Source organism: Phocoena phocoena, chromosome 8, assembly GCF_963924675.1.
Source record: "Phocoena phocoena chromosome 8, mPhoPho1.1, whole genome shotgun sequence".
Taxonomy (NCBI): domain Eukaryota; kingdom Metazoa; phylum Chordata; class Mammalia; order Artiodactyla; family Phocoenidae; genus Phocoena; species Phocoena phocoena.
This window is the reverse complement of record NC_089226.1, coordinates 14940710-14963705: the sequence shown is the minus strand read 5'-3', so window position 1 is coordinate 14963705 and position 22996 is coordinate 14940710. Positions and strand designations below refer to the sequence as shown.

At 48.6% G+C, this 22996-nt stretch overlaps 1 protein-coding gene across 2 annotated transcripts in view; it reads left to right on the top strand.

Moving 5' to 3' along the window:
• The window catches only part of TMPRSS4 (transmembrane serine protease 4), a 37355-nt gene extending 16993 nt beyond the window's left edge, over positions 1-20362 (top strand). The window contains exons 3-13 of one of the 2 annotated variants that reach the window (XM_065881649.1): positions 2473-2586; positions 7496-7645; positions 8713-8842; positions 11556-11657; positions 12620-12660; positions 14879-15038; positions 16094-16260; positions 17031-17129; positions 17314-17456; positions 19422-19571; positions 19984-20362. In XM_065881649.1, the coding sequence (XP_065737721.1) occupies positions 2473-2586; positions 7496-7645; positions 8713-8842; positions 11556-11657; positions 12620-12660; positions 14879-15038; positions 16094-16260; positions 17031-17129; positions 17314-17456; positions 19422-19571; positions 19984-19995 (1268 nt within the window). In that variant the 3' untranslated portion in view covers positions 19996-20362. Of the gene's footprint in view, positions 1-2472; positions 2587-7495; positions 7646-8712; positions 8843-11552; positions 11658-12619; positions 12661-14878; positions 15039-16093; positions 16261-17030; positions 17130-17313; positions 17457-19421; positions 19572-19983 lie in introns of both variants that reach the window. The other variant, XM_065881650.1, reaches the window with a different exon arrangement.
• The last annotated feature ends 2634 nt before the right edge of the window (positions 20363-22996 follow it).

Below are 22996 nucleotides of genomic sequence, written 5' to 3'. Positions count from 1 at the left end.
CTCGGGAGGGAGAAATCAGTGCCAAGTGAAGATTCTGAGGTTAAGAGTGATTACAAGTTGTGCAAGGACCAGGGAGTGAAACGGTTCATGTGGAAATGAGGCTGGCGGACTAGCAGTGGGAAGTCCATTTGGCTGGGAGAGGGAAGCCAAATTGCACTGCCTTTGAAAGCCCAGAGAAGAGGGTGATTCAGATACGGAGGTCACGGGGAGCCCTTGAGGGTTCTGGAGCAGAGGCGTTATGGGATGAGAGCAATATGTCTGTCTGGCAGCATTGGGCAGGACAGGCTGGAGGAAGGAACAGTGGCAGGCAAGGAGGCTCTTCATAGCTCAGAGGGTTGGTTAACTTTATAAACAATAAACTTTATAGACAATAAACCAGGAAAACCCTTCGCTTCCTGATGATGTTCTCCATGAGAACATCAGGGAGGCAGAGACATTGGGCCCTGGACAAGGGAACTCATCAAAGGACTCCCAATAAGTCATTCACTTCTGGGAAAACGAGCCAACCTCGTATCCCCAGAGGTAGGTGGTCAATGAAGAAATCATGCGTGAATGAATGGACAGAATGTCTCCATGTCCATGGCCGCAGGAAAGGGGACAGTGCTGAACACTCACTGCTGGAACTTAAAAAACAGTATTACTAATAACCTACTCTGTTGCCAGGTCCTGATAATAACAGGCAATACCACCCCACATCTTCAGGGCCAGAGCTCTGTGTCTGAGGTTCAACCTCTCCCTACTGAGGAAACACAGAGTTTCCTACGCTTTCCCTATCAACACATCCAATGATATCCGCACGTATTAGGCACCAGTCTCTGGCAGGGTGCCACTCTCTGCTTTTGAACAGCTGAGGAAAGAGAGACAGAAACATAACTAGCCAACATTCCAGACAGAATAAAATAAGACCTGTAAGAAAGGCGGAAGGGATGTGCTGAAGAGAACAAGCAAAGAGCAAATCGTTTACTCATTTGACACATATTTCTTGAGTTCCTACTAGGGGCCAGGCACTGTTCTAGGCAGCAGGGACTCAGCAGTGAACAAAACAGACAAAAATCCCCATCTTCCTGGAGACTTCATTTCAGGCAGGGTTGGGAGGGGCTACATGATATACAAAATATGTAAAATATACAGTACATTAGAGGTGATAAATGCTTTGAAAAAATAAAACAGGGAAGGAGGATAGGAAATATTGGAAGATTGAATTTTAAATAGGGAGGTCAAAGAAGGCCTCAGTAAGAAAGCGACATCTGAAGAACAATTTGATGGAGGTAAAGGAGAAAGCCATGTGCAGATGAGGGGGAGGAGAGCTGGCCTATTGCTTTCCAGGCATTCTCAGGGTTGCTATAATTCCTGCCCTAGTTCTCCCTGGAGAAGTCCCCATGGCACCTCCCCAGCTTATTGCCTGCAAGGAGAGGGGACACCAAAGAGCCTATCCCTGATACTTTGTGAGAATTTAATCTTTCAGAGCCTTGCCATGTTCCATCTCCTTGGATAGCCACATGAAGTGGACAATATAGCTATTATTGCCTCTGTTTTAGACATCAGTAGGTCCCTCCTGGTCTCCCGAACCCCAGACTTGCTCTAGTCCATCTCCTCCCTGATGAAAGAGTCATAGTTCTAAATATTAATGTGATCATATCTCTCTGCTGCTTAAAAGCTTTCCATGGTCCCTCACTGCCCTCAGGATAAAATCCAAACCCCTTAGCATGACAGTCAAGACTCTCCACAAGCTGACTTTGCCAGCCCAGCTTCCACAACATGCTTTTACCCACCTTACATCCCAGGCACGCCAGCAGCTCACAGCTCCCAACACCCAGGCCTTCACCAAGCTGGACCCACTCCTCCCTCTCCCATCTCCACCTAGAGAGGCCCATTTAACTGCCTTGATGGTGTCTGGTGGTACCGGCAATTGTGTCCTTGTTTGCCTCTTCCCCCAAATTGGAATCTCCTTAAAGACAGGACCTTTCTAGGGACTGGCTGTGTGTTGAACTGAGTTAGAGATGAAGGCCATTAGGTCACCTTCATTCACAAGTATTTATTAAGCTTCCACTAAGCACATACTGTGCTGGCAGCCCCTGCCCTCCTGGAGCTTATAGTTTAATCAAAAGACAAGTCAGGAAAGAAGATACATGATAGTAAAGGGAAAGGGTACGTGCCTCTCCTGGGACAGATGCAGGTTAGACTGGACAGGATGAAACATCCTAGAGCAGGCTGTCAAGACAAAGAGAAGGTGCCATGGACTAGAGGAACACCTGTGAAATATGGACAAGCCTGGGTAAGTGAAAGGAGGTGGGGGGCCCCTATGCTGAGGAAGCTAAGCCTAGTCTGCAGAAATAACCCCAGCATCAACCAAAACGGTCCCCAAAGTTTTCCTGGGCTCCACACCAGGGGCTAGAGGGTGGGGAAGCTGTGGGCCTTGGCAGGGGTTGACCTCCGAGTACTGACTGCAGGCTCTTCCCCTCCCCCTCACAGATGTCACCCCCCTGCGCAAATCCCGCACCTCCCTGGAGACCTTCAGAAAGGTGGGGATCCCCATCATCGCAGCATTGGTGAGCCTGCTGACCATCATGACCGCGGCTGTCCTCAGTAAGTGGCAGCCCTCACCCCGGCCCCCATGCTGCCTTACTGTCCCCCCTCCACCCCTACAGCAGGTGGCAGCTCCCACCCACCCCTCCCCTGCCCTCACCTCAGAGCGCTCCCCACCTCAGCAGAGTCAAGGCCAGGTGATCTCATAGAGCTTTGTATCCACCCCTGCTCTGAAGGGAGCCTTCCTCTCAGAGCGAGAGGGAGATGAACTCAGCCCCCATCTACCCAGATGGATCCTATCCCAGATGATTTCTTCTGTGGGGAAAGCACAATTTGCACCAGTTACGAACCCACTCAGGCAATGGCACAGCAGCCAGGCCCCCCGCCTGCTCCTCCCCAAGTCTGCAGACAGAGAGCGGAGTGGATCCACAGCCCTGCTGGGAGGAGCAGGCAGCATGTCTGCTTATGGGGAGGGAGACAGGGAGGACGCATCGGGGAAGATGCCCAGGCAGACAGCCCCTCTCCCCACCTTGAGCTCTGGCTTCACCGCGCCAGGAACCTGAGACCCACTGTTATCCCAGGCAGGCCACTCTGGAGCAAGGAAGAGTAAACTGAGCGAGCCCAGATTCCCACAGTCCCTCCCTTTCAGTCCGCACATCCTGTGACTGAGTCCCCATCTTCACCCACCCCCACAGTCACAGCAGGCTACTGACCGCAGCTTTCACACAGGAAGTAGGGTTGAGGGGACCAGACTAGGAATCAGGACACCTGGGTTGGGGATCCCGGCGCTGCCCCTTCTTGCTGCTATGTGACCTTGAGTAAGTCCCTCAACCTCGCTTAACCTCAGTCTCCTCACCTGTAAAACATCCTGCCTCCCTCAGAGGGATATCAGAGAACCAATGAGGTAACGTGTGTAAAGTACCTGGATAAAAACCAAGTTGTGCAAAAGTGTAGGTTATCACGTAGTGTGCAGAGATGTCGCCGAGGCCATGTGTTTGCTCCCCAGGCCAGGACGGCCTTCCAGGAGCCTGCAGCAGCCTTCAACTCGTTGGAGGACGCTCAGAGATCATCCGGTCCAACGCCTCATTCTCCACTTGGGCACTGAGGCAGTGTGGCAGTCGAGGACAGGGCTAGGACAGGTCCCCAAGCCCTGACTGGGCAGGTCCATTTCTACTTCGTGGCGGTGGAAATGTAGATACACAACACGAACACCACCCAGATCCCTGAGTGCCCGATCAGGACGTGAGATGCACATAACTCCAAATCATTCCTCTTGACCTTGGCTGGCCCAAAGCGGTGGTGGGTGTGCAGCGGCATCAGCAGATCTACTGTCCTAGGCCAGTTAGGCTCAGACTAATATTAAGATGAGCCTGCCTACTCTGAGCACGTACCCTGCCATAGTGGAGAGAGAAGACAGGGCCAGGTTCAGGGTGATCCAAGGCAGGTACAAGTACATAATGTAGAGTCGGGCTCTCCCTGTCCCAGAAGGCCCTTTGCAGCTTCCAACCCGAGACCCCCAGGTTCTGCAACCAGAGGAGGTAACGTGAACTTCCATCCTGGGCTGGGCTCCCTCAACCTTTTGGCTTCTGCGGGCTCAACTGGTGACGCCGTGTCCTGGCTTCACCTCAGGAGGCAGGAGGGACCCCTCCTCACCCAGGCTCCTGACCACGAACCAAACTCTGAAAGTCCAGGAAATATCTGACTGACCTGCTCCTTCGCCCTTGCTTCTCAAACCAGGAGCATCGGAGCCATAAGATCACATTTTGAGCTCCTTCAGGGAAGGTGTGGAGAGGCAGCAAAGAGCTTTAGAACTAGACAGACACTGATCAAAATCCTGGCTCTAACACCTGACTGCTACGTGGCCTTGGGAAATAAACCCTAACTCTCTAAACCTCCATTTCCTTATTTGTAACGGGAGTTCATAATGGCACCTGCCTCCTAAAGTTGTTGTCAGGATTCCAGGTGACAGTGCAAGGAAAGCACGTAGCAGTGATAAGCAGGGCCATCAGCAGACTTGTGACCACCACTCCTAGGGTCGGCCAGGGGTGATGCTGGGCTGCAGAGGGGAGCTTCAGGCCAAGGGAGAGTTCAGTCAGGCAGGAGGAGCTAGGACAGTTTGGAAAGTATGGAAATATCTGCTCCCGGAGGACTTTTTTTTTTTTTTACAATATTTTCTTGGCTTTTTTTTCTTAACATCTTTATTGGAGTATAATTGCTTTACAATGTTGGTTTCTGCTGTATTACAAAGTGAATCAGCTATACATATACATACATCCCCATATCCCCTCCCTCTTGTGTCTCCCTCCCACCCTCCCTATCCCACACCTCTAGGTGGTCACAAAGCACTGAGCTGATCTCCCTGTGCTATGTGGCTGCTTCCCACTAGCTATCTATTTTACACTTGGGAGTGTATATATGTCAATGCTACTCTCTCACTTCCTCCCAGCTTACCCTTCCCACCTGTGCCCTCAAATCCATTCTCTATGTCTGCGTCTTTATTCCTGTCCTGCCCCTAGGTTCATCAGAATCATTTTTTTTAGATTCCATATATATGTGTTAGCATACGGTATTTGTTTTTCTCTTTCTGACTTACTTCACTCTGTATGACAGTCTCTAGGTCCATCCACCTCACTACAAATAACTCACTTTCGTTTCTTTTTATGGCTGAGTAATATTCCATTGCATATATGTGCCACATCTTCTTTATCCATTCATCTGTCGATGGACACTTAGGTTGCTTCCATGTCCTGGCTATTGTAAAGAGTGCTGCAGTGAACATTGTGGTACATGTCTCTTTCTGAATTATGGTTTTCTCAGAGTATATGCCCAGTAGTGGGATTGCTGGGCCATATGGTAGTTCTATTTTTAGTTTTTTAAGGAACCTCCATACTGTTCTCCATAGTAGCTGTATCAATTTACATTCCCATCAACAGTGCAAGAGGGTTCCCTTTTCTCCACACCCTCTCCAGCATTTATTGTTTGTAGATTTTTTGATGGCCACTGTGACCTGTGTGAGGTGATACCTCATTGTAGTTTTGATTTGCATTTCTCTAATAATTAGTGATGTTGAGCAGCTTTTCATGTGCTTCTTGGCCATCTGTATGTCTTCTTTGGAGAAATGTCTATTCAGGTCTTCTGCCCATTTTTGGATTGGGTTGTTTGTTTTTTTGCTATTGAGCTGCATGAGCTGCCTGTATATTTTGGAGATTAATCCTTTGCCAGTTGCTTCATTTGCAAATATTTTCTCCCATTCTAAGGGTTGTCTTTTCGTCTTGTTTATGGGTTCCTTTGCTGTGCAAAAGCTTTTAAGTCTCATTAGGTCCCATTTGTTTATTTCCATTTCTCTAGGAGGTGGGTCAAAAAGGATCTTGCTGTGATTTATGTCATAGAGTGTTCTGCCTATGTTTTCCTCTGAGAGTTTGATAGTGTCTGGCCTTACATTTAGGTCTTTAATCCACTTTGAGTTTATTTTTGTGTATGGTGTTAGGAAGTGTTCTAATTTCATTCTTTAATATGTAGCTGTCCAGTTTTCCCAGCACTGCTTATTGAAGAGGCTATCTTTCCTCCATTGTATATTCTTGCCTCCTTTATCAAAGATAAGGTGACCATATGGGCGTGGGTTTATCTCTGGGCTTTCTATCCTGTCCCATTGATCTATATTTCTGTTTCTGTGCCAATAACATACTGTCTTGATTACTGTAGCTTTGTAGCATAGTCTGAAGTCAGGGAGCCTGATTCCTCCAGCTCCATTTTTCTTTCTCAAGATTGTTTTTGCTATTTGGGGTCTTTTGTGTTTCCATACAAATTGTAAAATTTTTTGTTCTAGGTCTGTGAAAAATGCCAGTGGTAGTTTGATTGAATCTGTAGATTGCTTTGGGTAGTATAGTCATTTTCACAATGTTCAATCTTCCAGTCCAAGAACATGGTATATCTCTCCATCTGTCTGTATCGTCTTTAATTTCTCTTATCAGTGTCTTCTAATTTTCTGCATACAGGTCTTTTGTCTCCTTAGGTAGGTTTATTCCTATATATTTTATTCTTTTTGTTGCAATGGTAAATGGGAGTGTTTCCTTAATTTCTCTTTCAGATTTTTCATCACTAGTGTATAGGAATGTAAGAGATTTCTGTGCATTAATTTTGTATCCTGCTACTTTACCAAATTCATTGATTAGCTCTAGTAGGTTCTGGTAGCATCTTTAGGATTCTCTATGTATAGTATCATGTCATCTGCAAACAGTGACAGTTTCACTTCTTCTTTTCTGATTTGGATTCCTTTTATTTCTTTTTCTTCTCTTATTGCCGTGGCTAAAACTTCCAAAACTATACTGCATTTTCTGAGGACTTAAAAACACTAGACTCCTTCCCATCATCTAAGACAGCAAAGGAGCAATAGAATTTTGAAGGTAGGAGGCAGAAGACAAAAACAAAGCAAAACACCTACCTCCTAATGGGTCTTTCAACCCCAGATAAAAACACCAAATCCTAGAACTGCACTTGATAGTGATGAGACACTTTCACAACCACCAGCTCATCAAACATTCTCTGCAACCCTGTGAGGCCCAGAACGGGGAAGCGATTGGTCTAAATTCACACAGTAGGTGGCAGAGCCAGAACTCAGGTCTTCAGACTCCAGGCCCAACGCTGTCTTCTCCCTCTGCAGAGGCACTGTGCCAGCACTTGGGGTTGGGAGGCTAGTGGGGACTGTTTCTAAATTGCTCCCCATACATGATCTTGATTGACTCCTCAGCCATCTTTAGGGATGGGACAGATGTTATTATCTCCGTTTTACAGATGAGGAAACTGAGGCTCAGGACCAAGAACACCAGCTCCTAAGTGACAGAACTGGGCCTGGAACCCACATCTGCCTGTCTCCAGGCCCAGCATGTTCTCAGGGAAACAATCTATCCTGCCCCTGGGCTGCCTGCCTGACCGTCAGCCCTCTCTGCCCCTCCCTGCCCTTGTCTTCCAGTCAAGGTGGTTCTGGACAATTACTTCCTCTGTGGGCAGCCCCTCCACTTCATCCCGAGGGAGCAGGTGTGTGACGGCCAGCAGGACTGTGCCTCAGGGGAGGATGAGCAGCACTGTGTCAAGGAATTCCCCCATGGGCCTCCAGTGACAGGTGAGTCCAGGGGCTGTGGGGCTAGGGGAGTGGGAAGGGCAGGAAGTCCACTCAGGTCCCCTTGGTCCACTGCACAGCATCTGCCACCTGACTAGTCACTTTCCTTCCCCGTTGTAAGGTTCTTAAAAACAGGATCATGTCTTGTCTACTAGGTCCCCAATACTTAACATGCAAACACTCAGTAAATTTTGACGAACAAATGTGGGCCAGAGGGAACAGGAAATTGTAACTGAGCCTGCCCCATTCCTGCTGCTCCTGGGTGCTGAATGGAATGACCTCAGGGAGTTCCCTCCTTTCTCTGAAATCTGTTATTTCAAGGGGACTAGAAAGAGACCATTAAGGCCGTTAGCCAGCTATTGATCCCTCTATTCATCAGGTAAGTGTTTATTGTAACACATTATGGAACAAGAGTGAGCTAGGTCCTTCAAAGAATACTGAGATGTTTCAAACAGGAAAACCCATGTTATTTCTTGGACTGTTCTAGCCCAACTTGATCCACCTATTACTTGGGCTCTGAAAAGAAAAGACAGCCCAGGACACGGGTGATGGGGCCTTTTGTGGGGCAAGGCTGAGTAACTTCCTGTGTATATGCTCTTTTTTATGTGTGTTTGCTCTTTTTTATCAGAAGTCAAATGCCTATGGGCCCTGCCACCCTACTGCCAATAGCACTCCCCTCTCTGACCTTACACGGTAAAAGAGCGACAATCCTCTTTGAGAAGTTTTCCCAGGCTAGGCAAGCTGTGTGAACTATGGGTAGGGAAGCCATGTAATACATCATCAAAACTTATACATATAAAGAGCTATTAATAATTATGCCAGGGCAAAGGTCAAAATGCAGATTGTCCCCAGGACATCTGGTCACCCTAGCTACCGTCAGAATGAGACTCAATCTGGCAAAGCCAAATGGAGGAACTTCCCTTGAGGTTGAAAGGGTTGGTGTTCTGTGATGCTCCCCAGTTCCTGGTAGGGTTTGAGCTACCGGTTTGGGCTGGTCACATGATAAATTCTCTGGGAGATAGGCCAAATGGGTCCCTGCCCTGAGCTGACCCGGGTTCCTCCCCTTCCAGTCCGCCTCTCCAGGGACCGATCCACCCTGCAGGTGCTGGACCTGGCCACAAAGAACTGGGCCTCCGCCTGTTTCGACAACTTCACAGAAGCTCTGGCCAAGACAGCCTGTGGGCAGATGGGCTATGACAGGTACCCAGCCCAAGGCTCTGGAGGCTGTCACCTCACCCTATGACCTCTCTCCCTTTCTTTCTGCCTTCCTCTTTCCCTTTTCCTCTCCTTCCTTCCTCTTTCCTCCCTCTTTCCTTAAAAATATAGGTATTAGAGTCAGACAGAGCTGCTTTTGAAGCACTTTCCCGTATGAGCAGCAGGAAGTTAAATCTTCTAAGCCTCAACATGTTTAAGAGTTACTGGGGGAAGAGTTACCGGGGGAAGAGTTACTGGGGGAAGCAATACCAACCTCATAGAATGGTTAAGAGGCACCAGAGAGAGGATATCTGCCCCACCCCTCCCCCACCCCCACTGCCACCCCCACCCCCCCCACCCCCACCCCCCCACACACACGGTTCAAGCTCCTTTGCAATCCTTTCCTTTCCTTTCCTCCTCAATCCTCACTTCTTCTTGGCTTGGCAAGTCACTGTCCCTGCCCCAGAATACAAAAGTCTTATTTACTTATTCAAAGTCCCATTGGTTAAAATTTAGTTTAAATGAACCTGATTTCACTGGGCCTCTTCATCAGCAATCTCAGTTTTCTCAGCAAATTTCAAAAGCAGTTTTAAATCTTCAGTGTATGAAAAAGGATATAATTATAAGAAGGGTAATTAGCATTACGTATTTATATTCATTTGATCTTGGCAAAAACCAGAAAGGTAGTTATTATTCTATCTATTTTAGAAGTAGGTTCAAAGAAGGTAAGTAACTTGCTCGGATAGTAGCTGGGAGCGAGAGGGCTGGCATTTGTGCCCAAGACCCCCTAATTCCTGGGCATCAGAAGCATCTGTTTCTCGGTTGGGTAATTCTCTCTTCTCTGGAGGTTTCATTTATAAAGGGAGGGGAGGGGAGGGGAAACAGTTGACCACTCAGAGCCTAACTGGAGAGGATAGAAAAGAACCCATGAATTCAGTTGCACAGGGGATAATCTCTTCCTGGCAAGCCCCCAACTTCAGGATCCTGAGAAACTAGACGCAGAGACTAGGTAGAAATGATAAATCTTAAGCAGACCTCATCTATCAGTCAATCACAGAACCCGCTTCCATCAATCCCTAGAGCAGCCTCAGGCCCTTTTTCAGTAAGTGCTGCGGGCAGCCATTACTGATCCATCAGACCTATTTGCCCCTCCTGCTGTCTGGTTATCAGGCTTCTCCTGCTCTCTGCCCTCCATGGGGTGCAACATTCAGTACCCGCTGAAGAGGATACCCTACCACCTTCATTTTCAAGGAGACCTGGGAAGGCACGTCCTGTCCCTGCTGTCTCCCCTCCCCCAGCAGCCACCCCAGCCCAGCCTTCTGGCTGCAGCCCCCCCTCCTCCCTACTGCAGTCCAGCCAACTGCAGCGTCAGCTGTACCAGCATAGCAGGCTGCAGCTTGATTATGAAACCAGGGTGTCTCCAGGGGCTCTTAAGGTAAAAGGCTGCTGCAATTTCTGTCCTTCTGGAGCTCTTTAAGGCACCAAGCCATCTCTATCTTGAGCTCTACAAGATCAAAGCTGGTCAGAATTATTCATCAGGATGTAACTGGTGAACGGAGGCTAACTCTCCTGGGAATGTCCATTTCCACCATGATTCCTCCTTCTGGGTCTCAGATTTCCCTGGCTAGGAGGCCCTTTTTGTCCCAGGACCACAAAACCCTAGATGGCTCAACGTGGGAAGGACTCTAGAGATCATCTGGTCCACCCATCATTTTATAGAGAGGAAAACTGAGGCTTGGAGAGACCCAGAGAGGGAATATGACCTACCAAGGGTACATAGCAAGCTAGTGTCAGAGCCAGGACAAGAACCTCAGTCCTGAGGGCTCTCAGCACAAAACCCCACACTGCTAGACTTCAGTCTTCCAGGTGCCTTGCCTGGGTCATCCAGGTAGTGCCAGATTCCTGGCTGGGAATGTGAAAATGTGCCAGTCAGCCAGTGCCTCGGGTTGACCTGAGCCTGCATACAGAGTTTATACCAGCTCTGTATAGAATGGCTGGATGGGGAAGGATAGGAGAGATGGGAAAGAGGCAGATTCAGTGCAGGTACCATCAGAAAGATGGGATTAATCAGGGAACCCTTCCTGGAGGAGGGAAGACTTACACCCAAGGTTTGATAAAGACAAGCATGGACTAGAGGAGAGGAAGAGGGAGAGTGGTCCAAATGAGAGAAATGTTTGTCTAGATGCATGTGAAGCCTGATCTTGGCCTGTCCTACCTCCAAAGGGACCATAAATGTACCCCACTACCAAATTTAGACCAGATGCCTTGTTTGGAGAGCAACATATCCACATTCAGTTCCCTCCAAGGTGAGGGGAGAGCTAACCTGGCTCCTTTGCCTCCTTGTCCCCCTCGCTGTGAACCAGAAGAAACCGCTGGGACATTTGGAATAGGGGCAGAGCCGGGAGTTATAAAAGGACATCCGTAACATTTCTCCAGGGCTCTGCGTTCAGGACCAGGCTTCCCTGCCTGAGAAAGCAAGTCCACATCAGCACTGTGCCCAGGGCTGAATCCTGGGATGCCAAGGGACCATCCCTTGTCATCTAGCAAAGCAGTCACCACCCTCACTGACCAAGGCCACCTCCACTCCCCTGCCACGCCGTACCCAGAATTCTCTGCGGCCCCCTCTCCTGGGAGTGGGGACTACTTCTACCCTCTTGGTCTAAACTCCTGCCCCAGCTCACATCTCTCCCTCCCTCTCTTTCTCTCCCAACATAAGCAGCAAACCCATCTTCAGAGCCGTGGAGATTGGCCCAGCCCAAGACCTGGATGTTGTCAAAATCACAGAGAACATGCAAGAGCTTCAGGTGCGAAACTCAAGCGGGTAAGTGAGAGGACACCTCTGGCCCACAAAGGCTCACATGTGGACGATGCCATCGGGGCTGCAGCCAGCCCACCCTGAACAGACTTAGCAAGAGAAACTTAAGCCAGACAACAAAAAGAACTCCTGGCCAGGCAGACTGTCAGATACCAGAAGCTAGAGCATCACATTTCTGAGAGGTTTTCTGTATTGACTCTTTGTTTTAATACAAGGGGCAGCTGGACAAAGTGTGCTGTCCACAAGCTGGTGGCCTTTCATCAAATAAGAAAACCAAATTTGTTTCCTATGGCCTTATGTTCCCTATTAAGCCCAAGAGGCAAGGTTCCAAAGGCCACTTTGTCCTTCCTGCCTCTCATCCAGGCCAGAGTAAGCCCTCCCCACATTTCCAGCTCTCCAGAGGAGAAGCTGCTTGGCCTCTGTCAATGTACCATTCCCGTGCCTACCACCCCGGGTCAGAGCCGGGCATCTTCTACAGGAAAACTGTCACCCTGCAGCAGAGTGACTCAGAGAGGATGCTGGCTTCTTAGCATTCAGGGATGTTGCTGAGGGCTGCTTATTCATCAAAGAGTAAATCTTGAAAAGGATAGGACTAGGAGCAGAATGATCATTTGCCTGGAATTTCATCGAAATCCCATTCCTCTTCTGTTTGGAGAGCCCGCAGTACAGCAGACACTGCCCCAGCCTCTGCTCTCTTCCATCTCAGGCTGCCAAGAGCCCGGGGTGGGCTGTGACTCAGGCAGGGCCCAGCACATAGTAGATGCTTATCAGTAGTGCTGTAGAATCCAATTGCATTAAATCGCACTGAACTGGGTGCAAGTACGGTGTCTATACAGCCCCACCATTCAGGTTCCATACTTCCTGGCTCCTGGGAGGGGACTTTAATCAATAGTGCTGGGAGACCTGAGTCCCTGCCTCCCAGCCAAGGGACAAGCAGAAACCACAGGATGCCTGTGTCTCCCTTCCAGCCCCTGTCTCTCAGGCTCCCTGGTTTCCCTGCAGTGTATTGGTGAGTATGCCCCATCTCTGAGGGGTTGGGTCCTGGGCCAGCAATAAGCAGGGAAGAAGAACTTCATCCTCATTCTTAAATCCCTCAGACTCCAGGTGTCACTCTGTTTTGTCCCAACCTTACTCCCTTGGCCCTGGGCTTGTAGGTAACGCTCCTTCAACAGGTTGACAGTAAGAACTCCCTCTTACTGTCCACACACAGTCCCACAACCTGGGCAGAGACCCAGGAGAGTGAGTAGGAAAACCGGAAAGGGCAGGATTGGGCTTCCACCCGCTCCCACCCCTGGCCAGGGCCCACATAACCTCCTTTGTCACAATCAGCTCATCTGTCCAAGATCTGATTACCCACACCCCATTTAGCAAAGATTCGCCGAATGTTACAATGTATCAGCACTGCCAGGCCTCTGTCCTCAGGAGCTAATGGCTGAGCAAAGAGAGAGGTGCAAGGCCACGTGCAGGAATTACCAAGCTGAGCAGTGGTCCCAGCTGACATGCTTCAGAGAGAGCTGCACCTGGGGTGGGGCGGGGGGAGGGTCAGGAGACCTGGGCACCAGGTCCACTGGCTTCCAGTGTGACCTTGAGTAATTCACCTGACCTCTCTGAAGTTCATCTTCCCAAGAAGCCCTTTAGTCCGACTACCCAAGAGGATCCCGGGAGAACCCCTAGCTCTGAGAGGAGATCAGAAGGCAAAACAAGCGCTGTAGCCCTGCTCATCCCACCAGCCTCATGGGAGGACCGAGGAGAGCCTGGCAGGATGGCCAGAAACTGGGCCGCCTGAGAGGAGAAAGGCCATCCTCGCTGCCTTTGCAGTTAAACAGCGTATATGCTTCCTCGTGGGATGCTAAGACTCTTAGCCATTATCACGTGACCCCCACGATACCTAGTGAGTGAGGGCTGACCCATGGGGGCCGGTCAGTGAATGAATGAATGAATGTTCACATCACTCGACGTGCTGAGTTTAACAACCCCGGAGTCACAAGAGGCTTAAGCCACAGACCCTCCCTTGAGGAGCCTTCTGTCTCATTGGGAAGACAAAACCGAACCACGTCAACAAGAAAAGCTGGCCAACACCCAGGCAGGCTGTGGAAATGCCAAGAGAGGAAAATCCCCAGGGATTACGTGACCTGGAGGAGGTGCCCAGGCTAAACATCACAGAATGAACTGTAGGCTCCAGGAAGGGAGGGACCATGTCCATCTCTCTGTCTTGTCCACCACTCTCTTCCCAGCATCCTTGAGACACTGTAGGCACACAATTCACATTTGCTGAATGATCGGTGATCTAGATAAACAGGAGAGGAGACAGCATCTCAGGGACAGGCCCCTCCTGGAGCAAAAACAGAAAGACTTTTTAGGGAGCTAGCAGCAGATCGATTTGGCTAGACAGAAACTTTATATAAGGACAGCAGAAGGCTGCCAGAAGGGGGAATTTAAACTCTTCCCTACAGACAAAGGGGGATGCTGAGGGGTTCTGAGTCGGGGAGCGAGGTGACATGTAGAAAACAGTGTTTGGAATTAGATGGCATTTGAAAAGCCCCTGCCAGGCATAGGCCCAAAAAGGGTGGTAGCCTTTCCCCCTTAGAACCACCACTGTGGCAGCGACTGCCAGAAGGATTGGAGAGGCTGAGAACAGGACGGGGAGGTGGAACTGGAGGTTTTTTTAAGAGTTTGCGAGTCAGATGTGAGAGCCAGGAGAGTGGGATGTGAAAGAGGGAACAGGATGTCAAATTGGGAGACTCTCTCAGCAGGGGGAAGGGACTTGGAGAAAGGTGAGTTCAGGATGGGAAGATCCATTTCTGGAACTTTCTTCCCACTCTCCAATCCCAAAGCAGCCTGTGGGCGTCTGTTTACTGTTACTCAGTGGGAGGAGCTGGGGACACCCTTTTGGGCAGGACTTTCATAATTCTGCATCCCTGTTTAGTTTGAAGGTCATGAACGCCGGCACAATGGACACGCCCATGTTCACAATATCAACTCCTAAACTCAAACAAAGCGGAAAAGACAAAAAAAAGGAGAGGGAGATGGGGGGAAAGCCTGTGGTCTGGGACACTCAATGTCTCCCTGTGAATAATTCAAAATTGGCATGGTCCTCCCACCCCGACCCAGCCCCCGGTCCCAGTCCTAAGGGCCCTGCTCAGGATAGACTGGGGGCTCTAAGGGGAGGCAGTCCCCACTCGCAAGAGTCTGACTCCTGCCTTCTCCCTCCTTGCTACTGAGTCCAGCCTGCGGAAAGAGCCTGAAGGTCCCTCGGGTGGTGGGTGGGGAGATGGCCTCTGTGGATTCTTGGCCTTGGCAGGTCAGCATCCAGTATGACAAACAACACATCTGTGGAGGGAGCATCCTGGACCCGCACTGGATCCTCACGGCGGCCCACTGCTTCAGGTAAGGCCCACATGAGGGCGCCTCGGGGGTCAGAGCCACAGAGGGGCCTGAGTGCCTGGGTCCCCTGTCTCCCAACTTGTTTTCTGATGCCCTCCCCCACCCCACCCCTTCCCCTAAAGACCATGCACCAGGGTGTGGCCACCCCAGTGAGACACTGGACATGATGTCCCTTGTTAGGCCTTGGGGGTCTGAGCAGAGCTGGTCACCAAGGCTGACCTCTTCCCTTCCAGGTGGGAAGCCACCAGGTACCCAGTGTCCTCACTCTACCCCCATATCATTCACTGCACAAAAGCTCTTCTCATCTGCCTGGAGTCCTAAGAACTCTCTCCCTTTTTGCCAGTCTTCAGGAAGGGGTTCCAGGTCCAGAGTCACTGTCACTCCTTCATTATATTCAGAAACTTTAAAAAAAAAAAAAAAAAAAGGATAGATTCTCTTACAGGCCAGTAGAGACAGGACTGCCCATACCTCTGGGGAAAGACTGCTCCAGGTCCTCTTCACCTTCATTCATTCATTCATTCATTCATTCAACACCTATGAGTACCTACTAGGTACTATGTACCCTCATGCATTAGACTCCATCACTGCCTTGGAGGAGCACACAGTGTAGGCCTGTGATTTTTAACCTTTTTGGAGAATCTGACAAAAGCTATAAACCTTGCCCTGGAAAATCACTCCCGCACACTCAGCTGTGTCTGGTGTTGGGAGGAAGACAAGTGCAAGTACCGCGTGAGTAGCAGAGCCAGTAAAAAGCACTGGAGGAGAGAGTGTCAGGACCCAGGGCTCAGGCACTGGGAACAGCCCCTTCCCCAGCCTTCCAGTTAGAAGTTTCTTTGGGAAGGTTTCTCCAGGGAAAAGGAGCAAATTCCCCTTTAGAATTTGACCTGTGGTAGGTGATTCCTCAGACTGCCCCTTCTCCACCACCCCTGCCCTCACCATCATTACCTCCCAAGGCAGGGGCAGCCAACACCCCACTCCCCAGGGCCCTGGGGACCCAGCCTCTGGCAAAGCCTCCTCATGCTTGGCTCAGTCTTGAACCGCACTGTCTCCGTCCCCAGGAAGCATCTCGATGTGTCCAACTGGAAGGTGATGGCAGGCTCAGACAAACTGGGCAACTTCCCATCCCTGCCTGTGGCCAAGATCTTCATCATCGAGCCCAACATCACGTCCCCCAAAGAGCAGGACATGGCCCTCGTGAAGCTGCAACTCCCGCTCACGTTCTCCGGTGAGAGCTGGCACCTGGGAACAGAACTCCAACTCTGCCACTAGCTCATTCACTAAGCGGCCTTGGGCACATCACTTCTCTTCCCAAGACCTCAGTTTGCCTATTGTTTCTTGCAAATGTATCGGCCTAACATCATGGAAGCCATGAGGCCTCCCCGAGCTATCAGCTGACACCCGACCCCACCCCTGCCAGATTCTTCTGAGGTCTGTTTTCTCCCCGTGCAGCACCTCAAGAGAGAATCACAGATTCATCCAATCTTGGAGTTGTGAGGGGCCTAAAAGATGACCTAACCCATCCTCCACCCCGACCAATGGCAAAAGCCGGCACAATCTCCCTGCCAAGGGGTCACTGGGCCCATTTGCTCTCCTCCAGGGGCAAGGACTCATTACTGTTAAGGCAGCCCATCTCTGTTCGATGACTCATGTTTACATTGGGTAGTATTTAGATCAGCCTTTCCAATGGCAGCTTCCACAGGACACTGGTCCCTTGGGTAAAAAAGGGTTCCATTCTCATATAAGTTTGGAAAACATTTTTGTACTATAGCTCTCTTCCTGGAGCACATTAGTATATTAATGATATGAGAAGTTTTTAAAATTTGTTTAACTCACATTTTCTAAACTTCTTTGACCACAGAACCTTTTTCTCATGCCACTTCTATTAACATCCCATGAAATGTACGTTACAGAAACCATGGTGCCAACACTTACAGAGGGCTTAGCTGCCAGGCTCTCCTGAACCTTGGGTCCCCTCTTCCTCTTTGCTCCTGGTAGACACAGTCAGGCCCATCTGCCTGCCCTTCTCGGATGAGGAGCTCCCTCCAGCCACCCCACTCTGGATCATCGGATGGGGCTTTACAGAAGAGAACGGAGGTAAGTCCCAGGCTCAGGACCACAGGACTAAGTGAGCAGCTCCTGAAAGTGATGGGAAGGAGGACCATCCTTTAGAAAAACCTATCCTGGAGGTCCAAGCACCAAGGTACCAGGCAACCCAGAGAATAGCCTGGGCTGGGGTTGAAGGCAAGAATGGGAATGTGAGTGTGTTTTCAACCTGCAGGGAAGATATCTGACATACTGCTGCAGGCATCCGTCCAGCTCATTGACAGCACGCGGTGCAACGCAGAGGATGCGTACCAGGGGGAGGTCACCGAGAAGATGCTGTGTGCAGGCATCCCAGAGGGCGGTGTGGACACCTGCCAGGTGGGGTCTCCAAGGATCATGAGGGAATTATAGAGGTAGGGGATGTCTGCCCCGAAGAAAAAGCTCAGAGGATGAATGCCCCCCATGAAGTCTTGCATATGGTGGGCACTCACTATGTGATGAAGGGAGGAAGGAGGAGAGGGAGGGAAGGACTATAGTCAGATAAAGATATAAAGACAGATGGATGGATAGATAGATAGACAGATAGATAGATAGAAGCAGAAAGATTTCAAATGTATATTTCACATGCAAAGATGATGTTACACTCCCCAACCGCTTTTTTTTTTTTTTTTTTGGTTATGTTGGGTATTCATTGCTGTGCGCGGGCTTTCTCTAGTTGCGGAGACAGTGCGCGAACTTCTCATTGTCGTGGCTTCTCTTGTTGCAGAGAACGGGCTCTAGGCGCACGGGCTTCAGTAGCTGTGGCATGTGGGCTCAGGAGTCGTGGCTCGCGGGCTCTAGAGCGAAGGCTCAGTAGTTGTGGTGCACGGGCTTAGTTGCTCTGCGGCATGTGGGATCTTCCACGACCAGGGCTCGAACTCGTGTCCCCTGCATGAGCAGGTGGATTCTTAACCACTGTGCCACCAGGGAAGTCCTCCCCACCCGCTCTTACTTCCCATCATTTAAAAGAGTATGAGCCCCTAGAGGGCAGGAACCCCAGGTCTGTTTTCTCTACAGCTGTCCTCAAGCTGCTGACCTACATTAGAGAAAACCCATCTTATGCTGGATGAGCCCTGGTGCACCATCCCCTCAGCCCATCCCACTGGCCAATCCCTGAATATATTCTCACATACCCACCCAGAGGATTTTCTGGACCATTTTCATTAAAACCCCAAACCCTACTCCCACACCCATTCTCAGTCATTGAATTCCTTCACTCGAGAGGCATCTCTTACTCTCTTGATGACTTGATGTCAGGTAAATGCTGAACTTTGGGGACATTGTCTTCCCTCAGGGAGCTCACAGTGGGCAGGGGGGTGAATAAACAGGCAGTTCAGTTATAGAGTTATCGGATTCTGAGGGAAGAAGCCCCAGGGGCTATAAGAGCTGGTAAGAAGGACACCCAAATAGGTGCACTTTTCACTATCTGACATTTCCTTGTCTGTTTTGTTGTTTGCTTGTTTCCCCCTCACCCTCTCTCTCTGTCTCTCTTTCTCTCTCCTCTCTATCTCTCTCTCTCTCTCTGTTTCTCCATGTGATTCCAAGTTCCCTTAGGGCAGGGATCTTCTTTTCGTTGATTGAATCCCAATTGTCTAGAACAGTGGTTGACACGAAATAGGTCCTGAAGTGGTCCAATAAATCTGGGAACTACCAGGTTAAACAAAGATATTCACAGGGCTTCCCTGGTGGCTCAGTGGTTAAGAATCTGCCTGCCAATGCAGGGGACACGGGTTTGAGCCCTGGTCCGGGAAGATCCCACATGCCACAGAGCAACTAAGCCCATGCGCCACAACTACTGAGCCTGCACTCTAGAGCCCGCGAGCCACAACTACCGAAGCCCACACACCTAGAGCCCGTGCTCCACAATGAGAAGCCCACACACCACAATGAAGAGTAGCCCCCGCTCGCCACAACTAGAGAAAGCCCGCACGCAGTAACGAAGACCCAACGCAGCCAAAAATTAATGAATTAATTTAAAAATAAATTAAAAAAAAAATTCGACAGTGGTTTTAAAAAAAAGATAATCAGTCTCCCTTACCATAGAACCCCTTAGAACCCAAGTTGTGGATCTCCGAGAGAAGGCTAAGAGCACACCCACAACTTACTTGACCACAGAACACTTTTGCCCCAAAGGGAAGGGCATTGCAGGATGCAAGAACAACAAGCACAAGAGGTGAGGGTGGAACAGCAGAGCGCGCTGGAGAGCAGGAAACAGACGGGCCAATGCAGAGAGGGGAGGAAGGAGAAGCCCACCCCTCCACCCCCGCCCTGCCTGCCCTCTCCAGTAACCCCTGCCTCCCACAGGGTGACAGCGGTGGGCCTCTGATGTATCGCTCTGACCGGTGGCAAGTAGTGGGCATCGTGAGCTGGGGCCATGGCTGTGCAGAGCCGAGTACCCCGGGAGTGTACACCAAGACCACTGCCTATCTCAACTGGATCTACAATGTCCGGAAGGTGAGCACGTTTGCTCTACCTGTTGTGCCCTCCCTCCCTTCCTCTCCTCTGAGGGTACTAAACCATCCTTAGTGGCTTAATGCCTCTGAGATACCCCCTTACATCCCCAACAATCTTCTTTCCCAGCAAGTGACAACCTGGGATGCCACCATTATGAAATTCCTTAGATCAGAGATTCCCATTAAATACAAAGAGTATGGGACACACCCAGCTTTACCATTCTCTGTTCTCCGGCAGAATGAGACTATCAGACATTTTCCAGAGAACTGATTCTGACAAGAAGGTGGGTGGAAAGGCCTCTAGAGGGTAGAGAGATGAGCAAAAAGTTTCAGTAAAGGAGATTAATTTTGCATGCCACCATTTTGTCCATTTTCAAATCATCTGATTTCTTTGTTGGTCTCTTTTATTCTAGGCTGATCCATGATGCTGCTGCCCCCCTGCAGTGCTGGAAACTGCTTCCCCCCACCCCACCCTGTCCACCTGGGGATCCCCCAGAAGTCAGGCACAGAGCAAGAGCCCCCTTGGACACACATCTCTGCCCACACCCTCAGCATATCTTGGTACAGCAAAGGACCTCCATTCCTGTAAGAGACCCCACAGCCCACAGGCACCCAGGAAGTCAGCACCCCAGCTCAGCTGCCTCTGATGCTCCCAGCATCCCAAGGTGGGAGAGACACAGCCCACTGAACAAGCCAGCTTCCAGGCTGAGGTCTCAGAAGGCATTGCTAAGCCAAGAAAGAACTTTCTACTCTACTGAATGGAAACCGATGCTCTTCTGAGAGCCCAGATCAATAATAGAAATCCTCAAAGGCCAAAAAAATCAAAATAAAACAAAACCATCAGAATTGTGAGCTGAAACTAAGGTGGATATCTGGGAGCAATGGCTAACCGATATCTTTGGTTGCCCTAGGACAGAGACCTACATTAAGGCTGAGATCAGAACTAAACCCAGACTCACTGCAGGTAGGAAAGCTGAACCTGGGATTCCCACATGGAACAGAGACAACTGAATGGGGTAAATGTGATCCCAGGTGGTAGATCTAATGAAGGATGAAAACATCCCACATTTAGAGCCTTGGGGTTCCCAGACAGAGACCCTCCAAACATGAGCTCACAAAGATTGGCCAACATTTTAAAAAATGAAAACCACCATGGTTTTCTGTTTTCAAAAACAGAAAACAGAACCTCAAGGACTGTAGGTGTTAGAATTATCTACAATAAGAACTAATAGAGTATTTCTATGTACTGTACACGATTCTAAGTGCCTCATCATGTATGGATTCACTTAATACTCACACAAACCTATGAGATAGGTACTGTTCTTATCCCCATTTTAAGGATAAGAAAACTAGGCAAAATGAGATTTAGGACCTTGCCTGAGGTTACATACTGGTAAGTTGACCATGAGCACTCTGGCTCCAGAGTTCATGCTATAAACTACCACACATTCACATTGTTGTACATCCATCACCACCATTCATCTCCAGAATAGTTTTCACCTTGCCAAACTGACGCTCTGTACCTATTAAATAATAACCCTATTTCTCCCCTACCCCAGCCTCTGGCTGTCGCCATTCTACTTTCCGTCTCTACAAATCTGACTACTCATATAAGTGGAATCATATAGTATTTATCTTTTTGTGCCTGGCTTATTTCATTTTTCAGTTTCAGTTTTTAGCAGAAAGAGATAGGAAGACTTTAAAATATGAAAACAAGGCTATGAATAATGGAGGCTAGAATGATAAGGTCTAATATATCCAGTTAAGAGCCCCAGCGAGAGAGAACAGAAAGAATGAAAGGGAAACAATATCCCAAAACTTAACAGCTGAGAATACCCAGAACTATTTAAAGGCAAGAATCCACAGATACAGCATATGCCACCACAGTGTATACCCATACAACCAAGGTGGAAACATTAAAGTAAATCTTCACCTAGGCATATTAGAGTGAGCCTTCATAACACCAAAGATGAAAAGAAACACCTGAAAGCAGCTAGAGAAAAAACCCAGACCCCTTACAATACCACAATTGTACCACAGTCAGACTAACAGCAGACTTCCCCACAGCATAAAAAAGATAGAAGACAGTGGATTTGTATCTTCAGTGTGCCCAGAGGTAACAGTCAACCAAGAACTGTGAATACTACAAAACTATCTTTCAAGAAAAAGAAAGGTATTTTTAGGAAAACAAAACTGAGAGTTTATTACCAACAATGTTCCTTCTCTAAAGGAACATTTAAAGTATATACTTTAGGGAGAGGGAAAATGAGGCTAAAAAGAAAAACTGAGATGCAAGAAGGAATAGTAAAGAATGCAACTGGTAAAAATGTAGATAAATCTAAACAAATTTTGTCAACATAAAATAACAATAACATCTATTTTGTGGGTTAATTTTTTTAAGTCTAATCAAAATACAGAATAACAATAGTGTGTAAGTCAGGAGAGACTAGTTGGAGTTAAAATACTCTAAAGTTCTTAACTTTTCTCAAGAGGGGGTTTTAAATATTGATTAAAGTTATGACACATAAAGTATATGTATTATATTCTGTTGGGCTGCATCCTGCAGGCCTACAAGGCCTGTACTTGCCCAGTTTTAAGACCAAAGAAAGAGCCCAGAGTCAGTGACAGAGACATTAACGGTTTAATGGATGGGGGAGCTAACACGTCTGAAGCAAAGTTCTGGAGCAACACCCCACTGTGTGCAGTACATGGCAGGCAGGACATGGCAGCAGGCCTTGCCCCCGGGGGGAGGGGAAATCGCCAGTTATAGGGGGAATTGAGGTCAGATTGGTGCATTAGTTACCAGGGAAACCACCCGAGGGGCACAACCCTCACCACCCCTTTGGATAAGAACAATTACTAGCTGGGGTCTGGGGCAAGTATGTAGGAAGGTCAGTCATGTGAGCAGGGTATAAATGAAGCAGGCACTGGTCAGGCAAGGGATGTACAGAGAACAAGAGAACAGCCATCTTGAGTGGCTTGACCATACATATTCTAAGCAGTCAAAAGAGTAACCACCAAAAGAATGGAAATAGTTTTTAACTTCAAAACAATCAAAACAAGAAATAGATTAAGGAAAAATAATCAAAATATCAAACAATCTCAAAAGAAAGAGGAGGAGAGCTAAAAGGAAGGGAAGCATAGAAAATGGAACAAATAAAATATACAAAATAGGATGCTAAAAACAAAAATATCAATAATTACAATAAATGTTAAAGTCACCAACTAATACATAAAGATAGGCAAAATGGATAAAAATATAAAATCAAGCTACATGTTATTTATAAAAGACACACCCAGAATGTTAGGTTACGGACCATTAAAACCAAAAAGATGAAAAAAGACATAGAAAATAAGCTCATAACCAAATTTAAGCTGGGGAAGCTATATAGTATTTTTTAAAAATAGGGATTTAGGACAAAAAGA